A 24,576-nucleotide genomic window follows, 5' to 3' on the forward strand; every position below is an offset into this window, starting at 1 on the left:
CATAGTGCACACAAAATGTACTTTTTTGCATACGTTTTCATGTACTGAATAAAAATCAAATTACATCGCATTTTCAACTCTACCGATAGTTTTGCCACAAAAACTGTTGCGTTAAATAGCAAATGTGCCTACTCTGGTATTGGCACGTGCGCTCTAGCCAACAGCTGGCAGATACAGTGTGGGTAGGCTGTGCAGGTGAACTAGCCTACATGAGAATATTTTTATTGTCAAACAGTAGTCAAGCTTCGAGCATAATGCCACCAGAATAAGACCCTCGATATTTACGAACAAATTATGGCAGCATTTATAAAATTGTACCGAAACTTCCTGTTTCCATCACAGCTGTCGTGATTTCTTTTTATACGGTATGACTTACTCGCATAAAAACTGGATGGAAACTTGGTTAGTCCTAGCAAAATTCTTGCTTGAGAATAATTTTTAGGCTAAACATTATTTCTTTCAACAATTATAATGGAAATCTATTACAGTAATATATATATTTTTAAATAGCTGCATTGGGCCTTTAACTAGTCTAGATCCACTTGTAGGTTCTTGTGATTCAGCTATATGCCTCAATCCCAGATGAATGAGAGATAGTCCCATTTTTCCCATTCATTTGGAATTACAGGATTTAGCTGGATCTTCACAACTAAAGATGGGAGGTGGGACATGGACTCTTATCTAAATTAGGCAATTCATTCTGGAGTGAACCATCACTTCACCCTGTACACATATATTTATTCACATAAGTGAGCTTTAAATGACACATTCAAGTGCTAGTCGGAAGTAGGAAACTCAAATGTTAACTGGTTGAACGCAGCACGTGTAACTGCAAACAGTTAGCAAGTCAAACATTTCTGAGTTTCCTAGTTCCGACTAGCACGTGAACGCGGCATGAGTCCAACAACAAGACTCAGAGTGATTTGTAAGGTTTTTAATTAGAGGTGACTATTTACATCTAAACAGAAAGTCAGTTACTAAAATTCCACATTTCATTAAAAAACAAAGTAAAACTTAACAGGTACACTTTCATATTCCCATTGTTGTAGTGTTTAATCATACAGTAATATTTTGTGCTTAAAAAAATAGCAACCTATAATACTTTATTATATTTAACATTTATTTTCAAATAATAAGGAAGAAAAATATATACACAACAGTAACCTAAATGCATCTGTACAGCAAAGGACCCTGTAATCTACTGACCAGAAGACAACGCATGATACATTTCTCCAGATAAAAAAAGTATGTTCCTGCTGAAAGGATTCCCTGTCAACCGTAAAATCCACTAATTGTGTTTTTTTCATGTTTGATTATGGTAACCGCACTTTGATACATTCTGTAAAGATTTGTAACAGTTTAACTTTTGTTCTATTTAAGATGCCATCATCTTGATCTTAGCATTTTAAAACAGCTATTCATTGCAGCATTGCATGGTTTGACCTATGTAGAGAAGTACAAAAAAATCAAATAAAAAAAAGCGTAAATAAAAAATTAAAATGTGTTGATTCAATAATTGCACTGTGTGTTGGCTCATGCAGCAAATTGAAGAAATCTGCGATATGAAAAACCATCATTATACTGTCACAGCATGGAGATCAGTGTCTGGCCAAAAAAATACAAAATAAATACAAAAAAGAATAGCACACCAACAACCTCCTCATTGTTTTCTTTCCTATGACTAGTTAAAGCTCAAATGCTCACCCCACGTCACAACCAAATACAAATACAGGCAAGGCAGGCTAGCGGTAAAGAACGTTGGGCCAGTAACCGAAAGGTTGCTGGTTTGAATCCCCAAGCCGACTAGGTGAAAAATCTGTTGAAGTGCCCTTGAGCAAGGCACTTAACCCTAACTGCTCCTGTAAGTCGCTCTGGATAAGAGCGTCTGCTAAATGACTAAAATGTACAAATGCACACTATAAAACAGGTTCAAATAAAAGCGGTAATTTCTGATGTGATCAAAATATTATGCATTACAGTTGTCATTATTAGAACTCTCCAAAGTTTCAGTCTAAGAAATCACAGCAATCTATACACAAGTACACAATTATCCCAGAGCTTTTCCAGTCTTGGGAATGGCAAATCCCACAGTTTTCTTCCTCCTCGTCCTCTTCTGCAGCTTCAAGTCTCTAACATTTATTATTGTTTATTATTGTAGCCGTCTTTATTATGACTATTATTACTGTAATGTTATTACATTTACATCTCTGCAACATGGGTTAACTGTGCCATACAGAGTAAAAGCAGAAAAAAAGGCAACATCGAAAGAGGCTGCAAAATGTCGTTGTCAGTGGAACCAAGTCCCTGAGGGATAACACACGTTGGCAGAGTGTCTCCCAGTCAGCCCGATCGGTCAAGCCCCTCTGCCACCTCTCCACTTTGTTGGCACTTGGCTCCCCTACTGTCCGGGAGAAATACTGCATCTGGTCCTCAGTCCCCCTGTTTTTAGTTGAGTCAATTCCCGGGCCTTCCTTGATGATCTGTACAGTACATTCAGCAACATAAAAAGGCAGTCTGTTTAGGGAGCACCAAGACCCCGCGACTCCTCTCCAGAGACTCTGCCGGCCGCTGGTTAAGTACGTGCTTTCCAGTATGGGGTGGATGCTAAGGCCGGTGGAACCTAAAGAAAGGGACATCAATTAGAAGTTGATCAATCACAACAACTCAACAAGGTATTTTCCGGCTGTGTAAGAGCCACCAATTAAAGGGACCGAAACAAATGTCTTGGTATGTTAATTCAAGATCTATATTATGTAATGGTGTATATAACTTCATGTTGTCCATAGGCTGAGGAAGTACCTTGTATAGATCCTACTGTCTTCATGAACCTCCATTTCAGAGCTCTTAAAGTCATTGAGCTCCTTCCGAATAGCAGCCTGGACGAAGGAGGGAAAGTTAACTGTATTAAGACGCATAAGACAGCATCTAAATGCTAAAGTAAACACATAAATATATACTTCCTTTACTGGTCAATAAGACATACTGGTGTCAATAAATAAGTGCATTACAAGCCGTGATTTAGGGAGCTATGAGTGACAGCTGATTGTACCTTGTCGGCGGGTGTTAGCTTGGTCCAGGGCTTGTCCGCGCGCCGATCGTAGTCATTGGCTGTGGTGACCTCCACATACTCGTGGAAGCGCAGGATCTTTCTGGCCTGTAGCTCAGCAACCGTGGGCCTCTGACTCAGCTAGAGGAGGAGTTAAATACAGAGTTTAAAGGGATACTTCGGGATTTTGGCAATGAGGCCCTTTATCTACTTTCCCAGAGTCAGATGAACTCGTGAATACCATTTGTATGTCTCTGTGTTCAGTATGAAGGAAGTTAGAGGTAGTTTTGCGAGCCAAATTGGTATCCACAAGTTCATCTGAATCTGGGGAAGTAGACAAAGGGCCTCATTGCCAGTATCCCTTGAAGAGGACTACCTTCTATCTTCTCTCAGCTCGTCTTATAACAATTCACTCTAGTTAATCCTCTGTATGTAAATGTTCTGTTAAGTGAGAGAAAAAAAGAGGACTGAGCACGCCCCCATTCTCATCGACGGGGCTGTAGTGGAACAGGTTGAGAGCTTCAAGTTCCTTGGTGTCCACATCATGGTCCAAACACACCAAGACAGTCGTGAAGAGGGCACGACAAAGCCTATTCCCCCTCAGGAGACTGAAAAGATTTGGCATGGGTCCTCAGATCCTCAAAAAATTCTACAGCTGCACCATCGAGAGCATCCTGACTGGTTGCATCACCGCCTGGTATGGCAACTGCTTGGCCTCCGACTGCAAGGCACTACAGAGGGTAGTGCGTACGGCCCAGTACATCACGGTGTCAGAGGAAGGCCCTCAACATTGACAAAGACTCCAGCCACCCTAGTCATAGACTGTTCTCTCTGCTACCGCACGGCAAGCGGTACCGGAGTGCCAAGTCTAGGTCCAAAAGACTTCTCAACAGCTTCTACCCCCAAGCCATAAGACTTCTACCCGGACTATTTGCACTGCCCCCCCACCCCATCCTTTTTACGCTGCTGCTACTCTGGTAATTATTTATGCATAGTCACTTTAACTCTACCCACATGTACATATTACCTCAACTACCTCAACTAGCCGGTGCCCCCGCACATTGACTCTGCAACGGTACCCCCTGTATATATAGCCTCCCTACTGTCACTTTATTTTACTTCTGCTCTTTTTTTCTCAACACTTTTTTGTTGTTGTTTTATTTTTTACTTTTTTTGTTAAAAATAAATGCACTGTTGGTTAAGGGCTGTAAGTAAGCATTTCACTGTAATGTCTGCACCTGTTGTATTCGGCGCATGTGACCAATAAAATTTGATTTGATTTGATTTGAGAACTAGCTTATAACAGGTAACAGTAGTGAGTGCGTGTGTCACTGGTCTTACCTTCCTGGTGAGCCTACGTTTGATCTCTCGGACCTCCGCCTGCCTGTCTACCTGGTTCTTGGCTGGAAAGGAGAGAGAGAGTCAAACCAACGTTTAGAACCCTGTGCAGATATTCACCAAATTGTGCAATTGTTGTCCATTTCACAAAAATGGGATTTTCCAATGGGATTTAATAAAAGGTACTAGGTACAAATACAAAAGTACACCGATTGAGAAATGTGTTTTCCTAATCCACATTGATAAGAAGTGGCATCATGCTCTTGGAATGTGGCCTCATTTATATAAATAACAAGAATCCTTACTGAGAGAGAAATACCAGTGGGGATTGAGCAGTGATTAGGTGAAAACCTAGGCCCCATTCCAATTCCATAAAAGTGCATTATTCCTTCCTCCCTTCCTTGAAGTTATCCCTGATCAGACGTGATCGGACAGGTGAAGGCAAGGGCTCCACGCCTCCACCACAAAGCTTTCACCTGTCGCTTCATTCCCATACTCAGGGAAGGAAAAATAGTGATGGAGAGTTGGAAAGACTTACGTTGAAGGATGTTTCTCTGCTCCAGCTCCTCTGCACTGGGTCTCTGGCTGAGACGCCTAGAGGATAAAAGTTAGAACATCAGCATCACATCAACCTTGTGTTAGATTTGGTGTGTCTATGTGGAGAGAGAGAAGAGAGAGAGAGGAAAGAGCGAGAAGAAAATGATAGTGAGACTGTGTGTGTGTGTGTGGCTTTATCGATTACCTTGTGAGTGCAGAGCCTATTTGTGTGCGTATGGCCTCCCATTGCTCCCTGCTCTGCCACGTCAGCCCTGTCGACCCTTGGTGTGTGTGTCCCGGAGTGCGACCTCCCGTGTGACCGCTGGACTTGTCCTCCCGAGCATCTTTCTCTGGGGCATGTCGGTTACTCAGTTTCAAAGCTAACGTGTCCTTCCTTCTGACCCTGCTGGCCAAAGCACCTGAACAAGAACCACAGAGAGATGTAGTCAGGTATACAAAGATACATAGGTATCCTGTGTCAGGTATATACATTAGATAAGATAAAGATACATAGGTATCCTGTGTGGCTCAATTGGAGAGTGCAGCTCTAGCAACGCCAAATCGGGGGTAAATTCCCGCAGGGATCATAATCACATACAAAAGTTGTATGCACTCTACTGTAAGTCACGTCTTCTAGGTGGCATATTTACTTTTACAGTATTTTTAAGAAGCTGCCAATATCATATGTATATACTGTATTCTATACTATTCTACTGTATCTTAGTCTATGCCGTTCTGACATTGCTCGTCCATTAAAACAAAAAAAAAAGGAAATGTCCTCTCACTGTCAACTGCGTTTACTTTCAGCAAACTTAACATGTGTAAATATTTGTATGAACATAACAAGATTCAACAACTGAGACATAAACTGAACAAGTTCCACAGACATGTGACTAACAGAAATTGAATAATGTATCCCTGAACAAATGGGGGGTCAAAATCAAAAGTAACAGTCAGTATCTGTTGTGGCCACCAGCTGCATTAAGTACTGCGGTGCATCTCCTCATGGACTGCACCAGATTTGCCAGTTCTTGCTGTGAGATGTTACCCCACTCTTCCACCAAGGCACCTGCAAGTTCCCAGACATTTCTGGGGGGAATGGCCCTAGCCCTCACCCTCCGATCCAACAGGTCCCAGACGTGCTCAATGGGATTGAGATCCGGGCTCTTCGCTGGCCATGACAGAACACTGACATTCCTGTCTTGCTGGAAATCACTCACAGAACGAGCAGTATGGCTGGTGGCATTGTCATGCTGGAGGGTCATGTCAAGATGAGCCTGCAGGAAGGGTACCACATGAGGGAGAAGGATGTGTTCCCTGTAATGCACAGCGTTGAGATTGCCTGCAATGACAACAAGCTCAGTCCGATGATGCTGTGACACACTCCCCCAGACCATGACGGACCCTCCACCTCCAAATCGATCCCGCTCCAGAGTACAGGCCTCGGTGTAACGCTCATTCCTTCAACGATAAACGCGAATCCGACCATCATCCCTGGTGAGACAAAACCGCCACTCGTCAGTGAAGATAACTTTTTGCCAGTCCTGTCTGGTCCAGCGATGGTAGGCGACGTTTTTGCCGGTGATGTCTGGTGAGGACCTGCCTTACAACAGGCCTACAAGCCCTCAGTCCAGCCTCTCTCAGCCTATTGCGGACAGTCTGAGCACTGATGGAGGGATTGTGCGTTCCTGGTGTAACCGGGCAGTTGTTGTTGCCATCCTGTACCTGTCCCACAGGTGTGATGTTCGGATGTACCGATGGTGTTGTTACATTTACATTTTAGTCATTTAACAGACACTCTTATCCAGAGCGACTTACAGTTAGTGAGTGGATTACATTATTTAATTTTTTCAGAGTCAGTAGAAAGGCCTCTTTAGTGTCCTAAGTTTTCATAACTGTGACCTTAATTGCCTACCGTCTGTAAGCTGTTAGTGTCTTAACGACCATTCCACAGGTGCATGTTCATTAATGGTTTATGGTTCATTGAACAAGCATGGGAAACAGTGTTTAAACCCTTTACAATGAAGATCTGTGAAGTTATTTGGATTTTTACGAATTATCTTTGAAAGACAGGGTCCTGAAAAAGGGACATTTCTTTTTTTGCTGAGTTTATTTATTTATATATTCTTAATTCCATTGCTTTACTTAGATTTGTGTGTATTGGGTATATGTTGTGAAATTGTTAGATATTACTTGTTAGATATTACTGCACGGAGCTAGAAACACAAGCATTTCGCTACACCCGCAATAACATCTGCTAAACACGTGTATGTGACCAATACATTTGATTTGATTTTGTATCTGAGTATAAATGTTTATCCATAAACCAATTCAAGTGAGACTGATACATACTGGGTGGCGGCTCATCCTCCTCATCCTCGTCTGAATCTTCATCCTTATAAAGCACTGGCCCGTCCGAGTCGCTGTCGTCCCTTTGCAGGTCCTGCTCTTCTTCCTCCTCCTCACTGCTGTTGGATCCCTCGGGGATGACGCTGATGCCCACCATGCACCTTCTGCTCCGTGGCTCCAGCTCTGGCTGGGGGAGCTCCCCATCGTACTCCTCCTCCTCTTCTTCTTCATCATCCTCCTCAGAGTAGTCATCCTCAGCCCTGATGGAGAGAGAGGAGGGAGAGAGAGAGAAATGGAACGATGGAGATCAGATGAGATTTCAACAGAAATAGGAAAAGCCGCCAGTCACATATAATTATTGATGGAGCTGATAATAAATCATTGGCATCACAGAAAGATTGTGTGGCTAGATCCTTTCATAAGTCCTAGACAAGGTCTTGCCAACTTTACACCTAATTTCTCAGGTGTGTGTTTTACTCAAGTCTAGAACATTGATGAAATATCCACAGTGACATATAGGACTCACAGTTTCAGAGGCTGGATGCTGACAGCTAGGGGCCGGCCACGGTCCCCCTGGTACTCGGGCGGTGTCTCGAAGAGCAGGGAGTGGGCTGAGCGCTGGGAGACGTCGGGGTGTGGCTGGGCCGGGCCGGGGCTGGACAGGGCCCTCTGGATCATGATGTGCAGGGGGACGGGGGCTGGACGCTGGGGGGGCTCACTGGTGGGGCTGGGAGGGTCAAAGAGCAAGGGCTGGGGGATGGGATGTTGGTAGGAATGCTGGTGGTGGAGGTAGTGCGTGTGCAGATGCTGGCGGGGGGAGAAGGGGGGATGTGTGTGGGTAAGGGCGGGGACGGGGGAGGCATCTGGAAGCCCACTGAGTGGTTATGATGGTCCTCAGGAGAAAGCAGGGAGGGGGAGGAGACAGACTGAGAGGACACAGAGGGGTCCTCCGGGTTGCGCTTTGTGACAGGGGTGGTCCTCTTGGGGGGCATCGGTGGGGAGGGCTTAGTTGACACAAGGTTGGTACCGGCCTGGGTGAGGTCGCCTGTGGGGTGGAGAAACACAGTTTATTGAATGTGTCACACACACACACTGATAAACACACATGTTCACTTACTTTTTTTACCTAAATCTGGGCTTTCAACCGTGGATCAAGTGATTGCACATGCTTGTTTATGTCTCCATTTACTTGTAAGAGGAGCCCAAGTAACATGGGTGAGTGCACATGAATGGATATACACACCCAGATCACATGACTGAGTCCACATGAATGCATAGATCCACAAACCCAGATCACATGACTGGGTCCACATGAGTGCATCCGACAGGGTCTTACACTACAAACGGGTGCATGTGGCAATCAAGGTTACAGTGAGGGTTTGAATAAGTACACATGCTCTGGAACACACACAGACCATATACAAATCCAATTGGCCAGTATGCATCCATCGCTTCTTAGCATCTCTGAACTGAGAATTATGAAAAAAGACATTTCGCGATTGCATGCAAACCTTTAAATCCGTAAGCTCAATGCAGTTGCTGATGAATGTGTCAACATGAAATAGCATTAAAATACAAAGCCATGAACACACACCGCATTGGAGTACAATAGATCACAGCAGCTGACCGATTGAGTGCCAGACATGAACCATGCAATAGACTGGACTGGATTATAACATCAAGCCCTTTTTCTGCCCTTCTCTCGCTCCAGAGCAGATGTGTGGATTAGCCTTTATGGGGCAGCCCGGTCTGTGCTGCGCTGCCACAGCTAGCCATCACGGGAGACTCTGTTACTACCCCAGTCACATACCAGAGGTGGTAGTATACATATGGTGCTCAGACGCCCACGTACACCCACTTACATGCACACACACACACCCCTCACTCTCATTCAACCTTCTTACGCGCATGCAGCCTAACGTCGCATGAGCAGACGAGAGCGCTCAATCCAGGCCGTTATAGGTTAGTCCAGCCAGGTAGCGTTTGGCATGAGTCATTTCAAGTCAGGATGATGCAATATGATGACGATAACAGGGGGGGCACACAGCCACACACACAATGCAGGCTCGGGAAGACGTTAGAAAGACAGGGTGGGCACCGTTGCTGCGGCGATGCCAGTGAAGAGGGGCATTGGTGGGCATCCTTTGTTTTACCTGACCGCAGGCCTCTGCCATCCCGCCGGCACAGGTAGACAGGGAGGGACAGGTAGACGTCATAGTCGCCCTCGCGTTTCCAGCAGGACCAGTAGAGGGGCAGCTGGGAGTCATTCTGGTTCTCACCCCCCTGTAGAGTGGAGGCTGGCGGGGGACGAGAGTCACGACACGCAGGCCTTCAGCTCTCATATAGGCTGGCTGAATGTATACACTGTGTATAGGGTAACCAGATGTCCCTGATTTCCCTCAATTTTTGTGGCCTGTCCCCGGCTAGAGCTGTCCCCAAAAATGTCCTCGATTATCCCTCAGAAAGAAAGACGCAACTGTGAAGTTTAAATTGAGGTTGATATTTCAATAATCAAAACGCTGTATCCAGTCAGATTTGCATGTAAAAATTGTCTATCCCTGTACCAAACTTGTTTGACCATTTATGAGAACGTTTGATCATTGATACAAACATGTAACCACCGCATGAACAACCATGCCGACCAGGCTACTAAACAGGTGATTCTAAAATTACTAGCCTAGGAAAACTGTGGAGGGGTAATCCATTTCTGTGTTATAATTAATACAAGTATTTGAAAGGAATATAGCGAAAATTGATAGTTAACTATAGTTCCATACCATTTTTATTTTATTTAATTTTTTGCGCAGCTAGCCCCATAAGGAAAAATCCCTGATTTTCATTTCCAATATCTGGTCACCTTAACTACACTTATACCAGGGTGGTGTTCATTAGGGCACACCGTAGCACAACATTTTAAAAACAGTCCATTTAGTCCTTCCTGGTGTGGTGTCTAATGAACACGACCAAGGTGGATATGCCTACACTGAATCCACTACCAGCATCCAGAACAAGAGGGTCTGTGTAATTAGAGTACTGCGCTAAGTGTCTAAGGGGCTTGCCTGGGCTGTGAGAGGGGCACCAAGTGGGGAAAGTGAAGAGAGGTAATCAAAACTCCTACAGTTTAAGACAATAACGGAACGTATTGTAATTGTACCATATTAAGAATGCAGAATGTTTATCAGCAAAGCAACTTCCTAATGCCGTTTCTCCTTCCTGCTACATGACTACATCACGAAAAGCCCCCATTGTTCAGAGTATTCTATGCCCCATTTTTTTATCATATCCGACATGGTTTAATACATCGGAATTGTTTACATAATATGACAGCTGAAATGTCTACACACATTCTAGAACGTGCATATGAAATAGCTTGACAGACTATAGATTGCGAAAAGGTGACACACCAGCGCACAGCAAATGACATCCAAGCCTACTAGCTCCAGGCTAAATTAGAGGGAATATATAAAAAAAAAAATGTGTTTAAACAGTCCTAAGGTAATAGGCGTATCAGATCTCAAAGAGAACAGTGAATAAAGTCAGGCTCGCCTGAGGAGAAATGCCCCTGGTAAAAACGACAACATTGTCTTCGCATGGAGCTGAGCAGCAGCAGGCTCAGAGCCACCAGTCAGTGCCAGGGAAAATCTGCTCTGCTGCTGCCGTCTAAAATAGTTCAGTCTTATTAAGTCATCGGCTGGGGAACAGCTGCTGGAGCCGCAGGGTTAACATAATTATTATGATGAGAGTGGCAAAGTGTGTGTGTGTGTGTGTGTGTGTGTGTGTGTGTGTGTGAATACGCGTGACATGCACATGTCCCTTGTAGTAATGCCTATGCATGTAACGCGAGTCTTCTGCAGGCATGTATGCATATAAAAAGTGACTACATGTTACGCGAGGAAGCTCCACTGATTGTGCATGTGTGCACGTGTACAAGTGAATATGTGTGTGTGTATCGATGCAAGCTGCACCTGGTCTCCTCTGTCATCTCATTGGCTAATTCCGCCATCCCGTGATTAAATGGGCAGCTGCGGTCCCTACTACTACAACCACCACAACTAGAACTACTACTCTACTAATTTGTAAGTCGCTCTGGATAAGAGCGTCTGCTAAATGACGTAAATGTAAATGTAAATGTACTCACCCAACATGGCCGCGTTGCCGCCCCTGTTGACTGGCTTGGGCGGGGGGAGGGGAGGCTGCTTGGTCACCTGGGGGGTGGAGGATGGCACAAGGGACACTATTGCTGAAGATTGGGGGTTGGCGCCTGCAGAGGAGACATTTCGGGCAGGCTTTGCAACTGCAGAGGAAGAAGAGGAGGAGGAAGAGTACGTGGTTGCAGGGTGGTTGGATGGGGTGCGGGGTGAGGGTGACCCTTCGTTGCCGGGCTCGGGGGTGGAGCTCATCAGCCACTTGGGGGGCATAACAGACTGTTTGGGGGGCAGCGGCTCTCGGAGAGTGTCCCGCAGCGAATCTGGGTCAGGAACAAAATGGCTATCTGATTCTGCAAAACACACAGCACACAAAGCACGTTACATAACATACATGTGTTAAAGAAAGAACACTTAATAACTCATCATCATCATGAGAGACACAGGGGCGCATTCGTGTCAAAGACCGTACACACAGCAACTCGCTACACACTGCTAGCCTTTTTGGAGCGTGTTTGTATCTTTCCCATTATTGAAAGAGCCAATCTCATCACATTATGCATCTCCCTAAAAAACATAAATGTTTCAGTCTTGGGTTGGAGCACTGAGCCGATTTGTGCCATTCACTTAGCCACTCTAGTGTGTGTGTGTGTGTGTGTGTGTGTGTATCAAAAAACTTGTATGAGATTGTCATTATCAGGGGATCAGTTGTGAAGATAAACAGTGCTGTAATTACCAAACCCCCTCCCCCCCTCCCCTTAGCCCCCCACCATGCTTTTTATCCCACGCCATTCCTCAAAGCTGAAGTTTGAAGTTTTTTATAAGTCTTTATCACACGCTGATGTCACAGAGAAAATAGGAAATACAGTGCCTTCAGAAAGTATTCACAGTCCTTGACTTTTTTCACATGTTGTTGTGTTACAAAGTGGGATACTTTTTTTTATGGTCAATGATCAACACAAAATGCTCTAATGTCAAAGTGTAATATATATATTTTTTTACATGGAAAATAAAACTAATATATCTTGATTAGATAAGTATTCAACCCCTTGAGTCAATACATGTTAGAATCACCTTTGGCAGCAATTACAGCTCCGAGTCTTTCTGGGTAAGTCTCTTAAGAGCTTTGCACACCTGGATGGTACAGAATTTGCCCATTATTCTTTAAAAAAATTAAGCTCTGTCAAGTTGATCATTGCTAGTCAGCCATTTTCAAGTCTTGCCATAGAGCCAATTTAAGTCAAAACTGTAACTAGGCCACTCGGGTACATTCAATGTTGTCTTGGTAAGCAACTGCAGTGTATATTTTGGCCTTCTGTTTTAGGTAATTGTCCTGTTGAAAGGAGAATTGGTCTCCCAGTTGCTGTTTGAAAGCAGACTGAACCAAGTTTTCCTCTAGGATTTTGCCTGTGCTTAGCTCTATTCCATTTATTTTCATCCTAAAAAAAAACTCTAGTCTTTGCCGATGACAAGCATACCTATAACATGATGCAGCCACCATGCTTGAAAATATGAAGAGTGGTACTCCGTGATGTGTTGTGTTAGATTACAGGCTTCCTGTACAGGCTTCCTTCTTTGCATTCTGTCATTTATGTTAGTGTGGAGTAACTACAATGTTGTTGAGCCATCCTGAGTTATCTCCTATCACCGCCATTAAACTCTGTAACATGGTGAAATCCCTGAGCAGTTTCCTTCCTCTCTGGCAACTGAGTTAGGAAGGGTGCGTGTATCTTTGTAGTGACTTATTTAGGCTTGCCATTACAAAAGGGTCGAAAATGTTTTGACGCAAGACATAATTCCACTTTGACATTATGGGGTATTGTGTGTAGATCAGTGACACAAAATCTAAATGTAATCAATTAAAAACTCAGGCTGTAACAACAAATGTGGAAAAAGTCAAGGGTTGTGAATACTTTCTGAAGGCACTGTAGGTCAAAGAAAACCAAGGGAGAGAGAAAAGGGGAGAAAAGGAGAGGGGGAGGGATGAAATGGAAGTGTCAGAAGTGAGAGAGAAAAGAGACAGAATCGAGAGAGAGAGAGAAAGCGAGGAGATGATCTAAAAGAAACAGCGGACACTAAATTCCATTTAGCTCAGTGTGTAATAGCTGGAATGGTATCAATTAGCATTAGCTCGTCAGCAGAGTTACGGTTGAGCTGACAGGCATTAGCTTTTAAGGGCAGGAATGGTTAAAACGATAGTGCCGCATTAATTACGAAAGGAAGAGAGGATGAGCTATTCCCTTTATTCCCTTCTGTTCCTGAATAAGACGCATAGCTGGAGCAGGACTCAGGGGAGCAAAGAGGCTCTGAGACTCCTGTCTATATCTGGGCCCAAACCAGAGTACTGAAGATGGAGAGAGGGTTGGGGGTTGGGAGGGGGCAGAAGTTGCCCTTATGCACAGATCTAGGATCAGCTGATCCTTTTCAAATCTTCAATTAGGGGTAAAAACACAAACCTTAGATCAGTGTCTAGGGACAGCTTCATCCTACTCCACAGAATAAGGGTATGTGTGTCAAATCAAATTTGATTGGTTGCATACACATATTTAGCAGATGTTATTCCGTGTGTAGCGAAATTCTTGTGTTCCTAGCTCCAACAGTGCAGTAATATCTTACAATTCACAACAATACACACAAATCTAAAAGTACAAGAATGTGTGTTAATAGCTCACCTCTACGGGCCCTTCCCTCCTCTGCGGATGCGTGCCGGGGAAGGGTGGGCTTCCATGCTGTCTCAGCGGGGCGACTCCTCCTACCGTCCTCTGATGGCGCCTTCTGCAGGCCCGGCCGCTTGTCTCCGTCAGAAGAGTGGAGTCTGCCCCCGCGTCTCCCCTCCTCCCCCTGGTCCTGTCCCATCCCCTGCGACTGGCCCATCCCCTGGCCCTGCCAGGCCATGTTAGACTTCCACTCCCCCTCCCCCTCCCCCTGGGATCGTCCTCCTCCCCCTCCTCGCCGGCCCTCCTCCTGCTGTCCAGAGCCTCTGGGGCCACCCTGGTCCCCATGGCGGTCTCCGTCCGAGGGGAAGCGGACCCGGCGGTCCTCTGGCTGTGGCAGCCAGGCTGGGTTAATCTTCAAGTCTGATGGGTTCATCCCAGAGTCTGAGGTGGGTCTTGTCTGGTTATCCTGCCCTCTGCCCCCTCCACCACCTCCACCCATGGGCAGGGTGTGGCCATTCTTCACATAGGGCTGTTTGGGGCTGTGAGGATCGTCCCCTTCTGTCACAAAAATGGATACAAGCAGTGAGACTTTCCATACAGAGACAACCGTCACTCACACATGAGAAGATCTATAAACTAACACTACTTTGAGTCACCAACCAAGTGTGAGGGAGGGGTTAGTCAGAAATCTAACAAAGCCATTATCTCTACTCAAAATGTTCTGCATATTTGAGTAGAAATTGTCAAATTTATTTGGCTTGTTGAAATAGGGTACAGGATGGACTTTTGGATTGGTTCCCTCAGTGCATCTGGACATGATTTCACAGCCCCCTTCAGAATGTGAGGTTTGAGAAAGGTATCCTAACTGCCAACCCCTTTGGATCAGAGCTCTGCCCCTGGAGTGAAATATGTTTAATAAATGGACCTCTGCAACACTGACGCCGGCAGAGTGAGTAAGAGCACAGAACACACTGATTTAAAAGCTATTTCGCTGCAGGGCGCAATTCGTTCCCCTTTCCCCAGCTCAAGAAAAACACCATGTCATTTTCTTCCCAAAATATATAGTTATACTGTTGAAAAGGGAGCCTGAGAGTTGCCTTTCTTCAACTGCCATTGAGTGTGCTGAATATGAAGCTGTTACGGTCATCGACTATGCTGTCTGTGTAGGTATGATAGCCCTGGACTTTTGTCTGATACAGATAAAGCCATTTCCAATTTTCTCCCTCCCCCTTGGCTGCCCTAACCCTTAAATGTTTGCTGATCTGAAGGGTCTGGATAGGTATATGCAGGGTAGTGGTGGAGCGTCCACCATGTTGCTTACAACTTACAGATATAGAAACATTGAAAGGTTAGGGGCAAGAGGAAGGAGTAGGGAGCCAACTGGAACTGGCTGATTGAGTCATGTGGGGATCAGGTGAGTGAATGACATCAACAGTGGCAGCACTCTTACCATTCTCCGGGAGCTCCTTCAGCACTCCCTGTTCTATAAGCTCCTGCCTCGGTCGCCTCATCGACATCTTTCTCTCCAGAACTGCCGTCAACACACAGAATTTAAGTTTTTTTCCCCAGATTTATTCCAGATAGCATATAAAACCGAAGATAATACTTCAAATTTGAGTGTGTCATATCACGTTCCAGAAGTCAAAGATGTAAGTTTACAGATCTTCAAATAAAAAGGATATTATTCTAACCACTATAACAATTGTCTTTTTTAAGCAGACTGAACTGGACACACTGGAAAAAGCCATGGCATGTACATAACATCACCAAGAGACAGGAAAAAGCACACTGAAAGGCGTTTGATAAAGATTGAATACAACACATAGAAACAAACAACCACAATGAAGCCGGAACACAAACCTTCTGAAGTTTCCGTAAACTTCTCGCTGCTTTTCTTCTTCCTCCACTTCCATGGTTTGAAGATCTTGCCAATGGTAGAGAACTTGCCCTTGCCCTTGCATGGGATAGGGGTGCCGTCCCCATCTCCCCCCGTCGTGTTGTGCAGGTGGTCAACTTCATCATCTGGAGCAATAGAGTCAGAGAGAGAAGAATGGAGAGTCAAGAAACACTGTTGAAATATGACAACCACAACTGGGCATCTACAACATAACAGCACAGAGGGCTGAGCTAACCAGAGCCCAGACATTTTCACAGTAGAGCATTAGCCTAGCTGAGCTAGCATGCACACGGAGTACAGTGCAGAAGAACATTAGCTTAGCTAGGCTAGCCTGACACCCATTTGAACCATGAGTAAAGAACATGGGAGGGCCAGGCTCATTAGGAAGGTTATTATCTTTAGCTCAGAGCTCTGGGACTGTGTGTGTTTTGGCAGGGTGATGGTCATGTACTCCTCCAAAGCTCATGTACTCCTCCACACATTCACAACCAAGTAACCAACAGTTATGTGATGGGAGAGTCCCTCTTGCACTGGCCTCCGTCCATAGCTTCCCACAGTCAAGAGTCTCACATTCCTCCCTACTGGGAGAATATTGTTATCAGCCTTTCAACACCAACAGGCTATGTGGAAGCACACAGACACACACTGCACTCTATATGCTTTTTCACTAACAATGTGGAGTCATACACCTTTAAAAATAATTTGGAGGTAGGACTCTCTCTTTGGCCTGAGTGTGTCTCTCCCCGAGACACGCATAGACATCCAGCTGCCATGGTAACAGCTCAGGTGATTGACAGGCTGACTGACAAGGTGCTGACCTTCACAAGGCCTGTCACAGAACATCTGTGGGGCCAGGTTCCTCTAAGGTTGAGGTTTTTATTCAGCAGACATAATATTTACCGTGTAGAGAGAGGCTGGGGCAAAACAACCAACAAGTCCCACAAACACAGGATGTCCTGGCAACAACACTGCCCCAGCAACTCGGTTCCCACGACAATGCATGCTTACATTTGACATTTTAGTCATTTAGCAGACGCTCTTATCCAGAGCGACTTACAGTTAGTGAGTGCATACATTTTTCATACTGACCGCCCGTGGGAATCGAACCCACAACCCTGGCATTGCAAGCGCCATGCTCTACCAACTGAGCTACAGGAGGGCTTATGGGCAGATATAATAATACTATACAATACCTTCCTTCGAAAGGCCAGAAGTGGAGGTAGAGGAAACATGCATGTCAAAAGGTGGAAATGGAGGTTATATTACTGAGCTAGTCTACCTGGGTGAGAGCTCAGGGTCCAGCTTCCACGGTGGTGGGACTTGAGGCAGCATGCCATGAGGAAGCAAAAGGTTGTGTTCAAAAACTCAAACTCTCTTGTCCCTAGTCGATCCCAACACCCTAGGTAGGGCTGGGGGCGGCTGTGACAGTGCAGAGACCCACAGGCTGCTAAGCCACATGCGGACAAAACAAGTTCAGAGGCCAGGTCCAAACCATGTACATCCAGCTCCTCTGGAAGTTACAGAAACCAGTGGATTCTGTTCATGATGTCCAAAGAACGAGTTGCTAAACGCAGTGGTCTGTAACACATACACTCCCCTGGTTCTCCTACACACAGGCACAGCAGGCTCTGGCAGAGCGGTCTGCCTCTGACAAGGAGAGCGTGGCAGGCAGGCAGGTCAGCTAAATCCACTCAAGCAGGGTAAGTGCTGGCTGTGCTGGGCTGACACACTCCAGATCCACAGTGGGTTGACTGACTGATACTACCAGAAACACAGCAGCAGCAGCAGCACATTCACTCCATTCAGCTGGTAGCAAGAAATACAGTTTATCTTATGCGGGAGATTGGAAAGGTGACCAAATGGATCCTTCCTATACCCATTTTTTTTGTCAAAAGGGTGCCTGAAGAGTGAGTGGAGGTCCGGTGTGTGTGTAGGCTGTCTGCAGCTGTGTGACTCGGACAGAGGAAAGGGGGGAAGGTCTGGGAAACACAGGGAGGAAACGGCACTCCACCCTGATCCTAACTGTGACAGAGAACAAAGACAACCTCCACCCCTCACACATCTTACTGTACCGGACATGGAAACCGAGAGCCTGTTTCAACTGATAGCCTGTACTGTAGGCTATGAAGCACACAGGACAGAATATTAAGTGATAATGCCAGAGAAGCCGGTGTTTGGAGGATATATCGGCACGGGTGTTGTTAGAAAACCGTGCCAATATATCCTTCAAACACCGGCTTTGAGGGCATTATCACTTTTATACAACGGGTTACCAACCTATTCAAATAATGAATGACATATTTTCATTAAAAACTTTATTTTGATGAATTTATTCATACTATTTCATCCTTCAACAAGATATAGTCCCGAAACAAATCTAGGGTTGCTACCCAAACCGGCTGGTCGTTCATTCTATCGGTTCGGTTGCTAGAGACGCGACCCAGTCGTTCGTTCTAAAATTTCCATACTGGCTGGCAACGTTCTTATCCCTTGCTTGCTAGCTAGCCAACTACGGCTAACTTACAGTCACGTCAAAAAGTGCAGCCAGAAGAACAGCAAAGTAGCTTCATTTGCATTTGTTTAAGCTGTTTTCTAGTGACATTTATTTGTATGCATCCATAACTATGAGCTAATGAGGCGCGATTTAACCTGGCATAGAAAATGTGCTCACTCGTCAGTGCAGTGTCGTTCAGAGGAGCTAGACAACAACACAGCTAACACAATCCCTTCAAACTGAAGCTGGAAAGACTGCAAACTAGCTGCACTTCGTTTCGTTTTAGTTTTTTTCAATTTACATTTCTTTGTATATGTCCATAAAAATGATGCCAGCTGATTCATGATTTCGACTGGCTGAGAAACGCTGCCTGCCTGTCTGTCTCGTCCCGACACGTTCATTACTATGGGACAGCTGGAGATCGAATTTCAATATTGAAACAATGTTGCAAATATCAGATAGACAGACAGCAAGGTTTATACAAATCTCCGCTGTTGAAAACGAAATGTTAGTCTAAAAGAAATATGAGATAATGTCTAGATGCTTTTTATAGTTGAGATCAAGTATATAAAGTGCCTGGCTGGGCTGATGAGACAGTGGATTGCGCAGTTAGATGGAACAGAGTAAATATACATTTTAACGTCATAGATTTAGCTGGTGGTAATTTGTGGAATAGACACCGGCTGAAATGCGGTTTTAACCAATCAGCATTCAGGATTAGACCCACCCGTTGTATAACAATACTATAAACCCTCCATCATCATCATCACTCCCTTCTAAATCAACAATCACCCAGACCTCTTGAAGAATCCTTAGATGTTGTGTACAATGACTTTATGTAAAAACAAAGGACTCAGAGAGGTCTGAAAGTCAAGTTCAAAGTGAATGATGCGGTAACAGCTAGGATACCAGGCTAGACAGTGCTGTCCAAATCAGGAAGCCAGCCCACCTAGAGCTTGCCAATAAGGAAACAGGGTCAGACTGGGTCGTCACTAGTTATGTTACGTTCCCCAATAAGAAAAAAAATAAGAAAAATAATCGCTGCTCAACAGAAATAGGGAACTAACAAATGAGCCTCTGACAACCAGAACAAAACAGGTGGGGTTTTAAAATGGGTTCTGAAAGGCATCCATAGGGGTGCCTACTGACTGGGTGCTGGCCAAACAAACTTGAGTAGGGTCTTAAAACACCCACCATGGACGCCCACTAGATTTGCCTTATAGCGGACAAACTAAAGGAAAAGAAAACCCACACCAACTTAGGTAATGGAGTGCAAATAAACATGGCACAAACCAAACAGGTGAGACAAGATAAATATAGATGCCCACTGAAGTGTTGGCTCTGTAGCTCTTAAATATCACCTGAAACTAACGACTGACTAATGAGGTGACAGGTGCAACACATCCTGACCAACGAGGATAATTCCAATCAGTGCGCGTCCACACCTAAATACAACCAACCTCGAAAACGAAAATCAAAGCCTGTAACAGTTACCACAGCCACAAAGTCATAATTCCACCTATTTCTACAATTTATCTTCTTAAAATGTGATTTTAAACCTAACCTTATGCCTAATCTTAAATTAAGATCAAAAAGCATTTTTTTGTGAATTTTTACAATATTGCCAATTTTGACTTTGTGGTTTTACGATCTAGTGGAAACCGGCAGACTGGGATGACCTCAAAGCACTGCTAATAGCCATACCTGCTGTCAAACATCTTCCACACCTCAGACTAGTGATGGGAAGTTCAGCTATTTTTACTGACTACGATCTTTTCGACTCGTTTGGTCAAAATAACGAATCTCGACTCATTTCGTTCATTTGAGTCAGTAATGCCCAGAGCACGTAGGATCCCCTACCGGCGAACGATGAACTGAAGACTTGAAAAAGTCATGGTTCTACAAGCTTCTTGTTCACATCTCGTTCACCATAAGATGTTTGCTTATTGGAGCAGTCATTTATGACTGAGACTTGTAAAAGTGTGCTTTAAACAATGTACATTTGTTGATTTCTAGGCATACAAACAATATTATTTATTGACACATTTGAAACGAGGTCTAGTTGTGGCCGCAACCGGACTAGATTGTGAACGACTCTTGGCGGAATGCATTGCTTTACTGCCGTGAGGGTGATAAGCACAATATTGTTTGCTAACTGCAGCACCTCAAACGATTTGTTCTCGAGTTCAAGTTTGTTGAGCAGAGGCGGTGTGTGTTTTGGTTCTACAAAGCTGTGCCCATCATAACATTCAATAATCAATTAATTGCACCATGTGATCAATTATCAGTTCTAAACATGTATTTTTCTTCTCTATGCTGCCTGCGCGCATTAATGACAGACAGTTGTTGGTCGGAGCACGTCTCAGGAGCCGGATAATTAATCCTGCTGTAGAATTAATTGCGGCCAGCAGTTCAAAAGAACGACGAAAAATGAACGAGTCACTCAGAAAAACGAATCATAACTATCGAGTCAATAAAAAGAGTTGTTCAAAAAAATCATTCGAACTGCACATCACTACCTCACACCAAGTCTCCCTCCACAAAAAGAAAGAGGCCTGAGTAGTGGTCATTAGGGAACATTTTATTATAAATGTCAGTGTCCAGTTGCAGATGGTTCTGCCAAAAAACTGCAAAAAAACCTAAAAGCTATTAAATCCATGTTTTGTACCGCACGCGGAGGTTCTTCTCCACCACACATCTAGCATTTCCCAGCATCTTGGCAGGAACTAGTCCCGCAGAGGGGTCAAATACTTATTTCCCTCATTAAAATGAAAATCAATTTATAACATTTTTGACATGCGTTTTTCTGGATTTTTTTGTTGTTATTCTGTCTCTCACTGTTCAAATAAACCTACCATTAAAATTATAGACTGATCATTTCTTTGTCAGTGGGCAAACGTACAAAATCAGCAGGGGATCAAATACTTTTTCCCCCTCACTGTAGTAGTAGATGACAGCAAGTCACACAGTGCAACCAAAACAAAGATTTACACCCATGCAAGAGGCATTTCTCACTTGATACAAAACATGGTTTACATTTTTTTTTTTGTGGAACCACCAGCAACTGGACACGGACATTTATAAGATAACCCTGTACCCGAAACGAGAACAAAGAAAGTATCGCCAAGAGCAGGTTAGTTGAAAAATCTATGGCGCCGTTTTGTATAAGCTAAACTGTAACGTTGAATATGGAAACATAGTTATCACATATCTCGCGTAACAAACTGTAGCTAATTATGGTTTAGCCTCAGCCCCATGACTCATTGACTCATAGCAGGAGCAGTCAGGTGAGCATGTGGTGGAGAGCAGATAGTGTTGTTTTAAGGGCCTCAGCAGCAGGCCCGCTGCCTCGAGCAGCCTGATCACTTACATAATAAGAGTCTGCTTCCGCAAGGAAAGCCCACCCCCTCCCTCCTCATTCCTAAACTAGTCACCTTCCATGTTTTGAAATGGAGCCTAGATAAGCTTTGACTAGTGGGTGGTACAGAGAGGTAATTCCAATACCTAAAGTTGTTGGTTGAAAATATAGTTATTTCTAAACCTGGTTTTGTGTACTTGTAATATGGTCAGTAACTGGTAACTGGCTAATAACTGGTCCAGTGTGGGGTCCTACAGGAAAAAAATTATCCAGTGTGTTAGAAATGCCAGGGCCGATTACTCGCTGGTTGCCATACTTCTCTATACAATAACCCAGCAAGACTACCCAACCTCATAGGCTTAACCTCCGTGGGATGACAGACCACAACAATACTGAGGGAAAGGGGGATGGAATGGCTCCAAAAAAAACACATAACGCCCTACACATTCACAGACAGACAATCCTATTTCCAGTAATCCCTCCGATTATTTGTTCAATATCTCAGTTTACTGCCGCAAACAGTGAGGCATGTGTTTGTGCGGCTAATCTTGTTGTTTTGCATATAGCACGTCAGAAGGGTATCCTGCACTCAGTAATGTGGGTGCACGCACACACACAACTGATTTTCATCCACCTGATCCCAGTGATTTTTAGCATTCCCTGTGGTAAAAAGACAGAGAGAGCGATAGAGAAATAAAGTGTGCAACATTGTTGATTACACAATCTCCAGCCCCCGCCTCTCCTCTGCCCTCTCTCCTTCACTCAAGCGGCGCAGCTAAGATGTTGAAAAAAACTAGAAAACAACACTAAGGATCATTTTATAAGTGAGTGAAAGTGTTTGAGTGTATTTATAAATGTGCGTGTGTGTACTTGTGAGACTGATTATTGAGCATGTGTATGTGAGTGACTGAATGAGTGAGTGAGTAAGCTAGAAACTCACTGCTGCAGTGGATGTGTTGGTGTTGGTCCTGAGCTGGGGTCTCCAGAGGAAGGCTCTGTCCCATGATCCAGCCCCAGAGGGGCCTCTCTTGCTCTTTCTACCCAGGAATAGGCACTCTGTGCTGGGCAGAGTAGGAGCACACCTGGTCCACAACTTGTTCAACCAAGTTCCCTGGTCTCCTCCTTTCCCGGACACCTCTGTCTCCTTCGCCAGCAACTCTGTGCGACTTTCTTTCCCCTCTACCTCTTTCGATATACTCCTCCCACTCTCCCTCCCACTTTCGGTCTCCGTAAGACCTACCCTCCCTGCTCCCTTGAAGTGCTCCCCTCCCTCTCCCTTTCTCACTGACCCTCCCTCCTTGGCTCTCTGGGCCGGTCAGCATTCACAGACGGATACCTATCATTGCTTTGAGCTGCACTGGTGGTGTATAAATATGCGTTTGTATTTTAGAGTGAGTGAGTGATAAGATGGGATTTACCACAACATAATTTACCAACATTCTCTGGCTAACCTCTCGGGCTTTAGCCCTTCATATATGCCCACCACAGTTCTCCACTGGATATCTTTCCACTTTGAAGGGGACACTCAACAGCTTAATAGACCAAAACCTCCCAGTAGTAACGAAAGTAGTTTCTAGAACAGCGGTGGGCTCTGACTGCTCATGTGACCTGACAGTGGCCAGATCCAGGTCAAAGGTTAAATAAGGACACCCACTGAGGTATTCATATTCTTTCTCTATGGAGCCACCATATGGATGTACAGCATGAGCAGTAGGGCTGAGAGGTGTGAGTATTCACAGAGAACTGAAAGGATGGGCAGTGGGGCCCGAGAGAGAAAACGAAAAATCTATATGTAGAAAGTAGTACCTTCTATATCTCACTTCCGACATAGAAATTAAATTGTTTAAAGCCGGAAAACCAGAGCAGGTACAAAGCTACTAGCTTGTCCTTTGGGAGAGAGATCTATTTCTATCTGTGCCCTCTATCAATGGAGATGTAGTTCAGATAGAGAGAGAAGGAAGTATCTGCTCTGAGACCACACAGCATTCCAGCAGCAGAGACGTCTCTAGTACTGCGGAGTTGTAGGAATGGGGTGGCAGGTAGCCTAGCAGTTAAGAGCGTTGGGCCAATAACAGAAAGGTTGCTGGTTTGAATCCCCGAGCCAACTTGGTGAAAAATCTGTTGACATGCCCTTGAGCAAGGCACAACCCTAATTGCTCCTGTAAGTCTCTCTGGATAAGAGCGTCTGCTAAATGACTAAAATGTCAATGTGAAAAATTAATGCACAATGGCTAGCCATTCAAAATGGCCGTGTATGCTTCACAAAAGCCTTCTTAACATTCATTTCCAGTCAGCACTCATGACAGAGCTACAACTATCTACTTCACAGAGACGGTGCTGGTTAGTTCCATGTCATTTCAGCAAGCCATGACACCCATGTTTACCTGGCCACTGTTTCAAATGCTTACTTTTTAGCATGAGAATAGGATATGAAGAAACAATACTCCGAAACGCAGCTCCATACTATACTGAACAAAAATATAAACGCAACATGTAAAGTGTTGGTCCCATGTTTCATGAGCTGAAAGAGAAGATCCCAGAAATGTTCCATACGCACAAAAAGCTTATTTCTCTCAAATTTGTGTGCATCCTTGTTAGTGAGCATTTCGCCTTTGCCAAGATAATCCATCCCCCTGACAGGTGTGGCATATCAAGAAGCTGATTAAAAAACATGATCATTACACAGTTGCACCTTGTGCTGGGGACAATAAAAGGCCACTTTAAAATGTGCAGTTTTGTCACACAACACAATGCC

At 44.6% G+C, this 24,576-nt stretch overlaps 1 protein-coding gene across 1 annotated transcript; it reads right to left on the minus strand.

Moving 5' to 3' along the window:
* Positions 1-1,835: 1,835 nt before the first annotated feature.
* Positions 1,836-22,955, minus strand: LOC121585920 (phosphatase and actin regulator 4B-like). The gene is given in 14 exon segments (XM_045226125.1): positions 1,836-2,620; positions 2,800-2,876; positions 3,050-3,187; positions 4,388-4,449; positions 4,923-4,978; positions 5,127-5,340; positions 7,274-7,530; positions 7,797-8,071; positions 8,074-8,315; positions 11,409-11,768; positions 14,088-14,630; positions 15,523-15,603; positions 15,933-16,094; positions 22,762-22,955. Coding segments are annotated over 14 exon segments (2,547 nt in total). The 5' UTR covers positions 22,826-22,955; the 3' UTR covers positions 1,836-2,604.
* Between the last annotated feature and the right edge of the window lie 1,621 nt (positions 22,956-24,576).

Source organism: Coregonus clupeaformis, chromosome 17 (assembly GCF_020615455.1).
Source record: "Coregonus clupeaformis isolate EN_2021a chromosome 17, ASM2061545v1, whole genome shotgun sequence".
NCBI classification, from domain to species: Eukaryota; Metazoa; Chordata; class Actinopteri; order Salmoniformes; family Salmonidae; genus Coregonus; species Coregonus clupeaformis.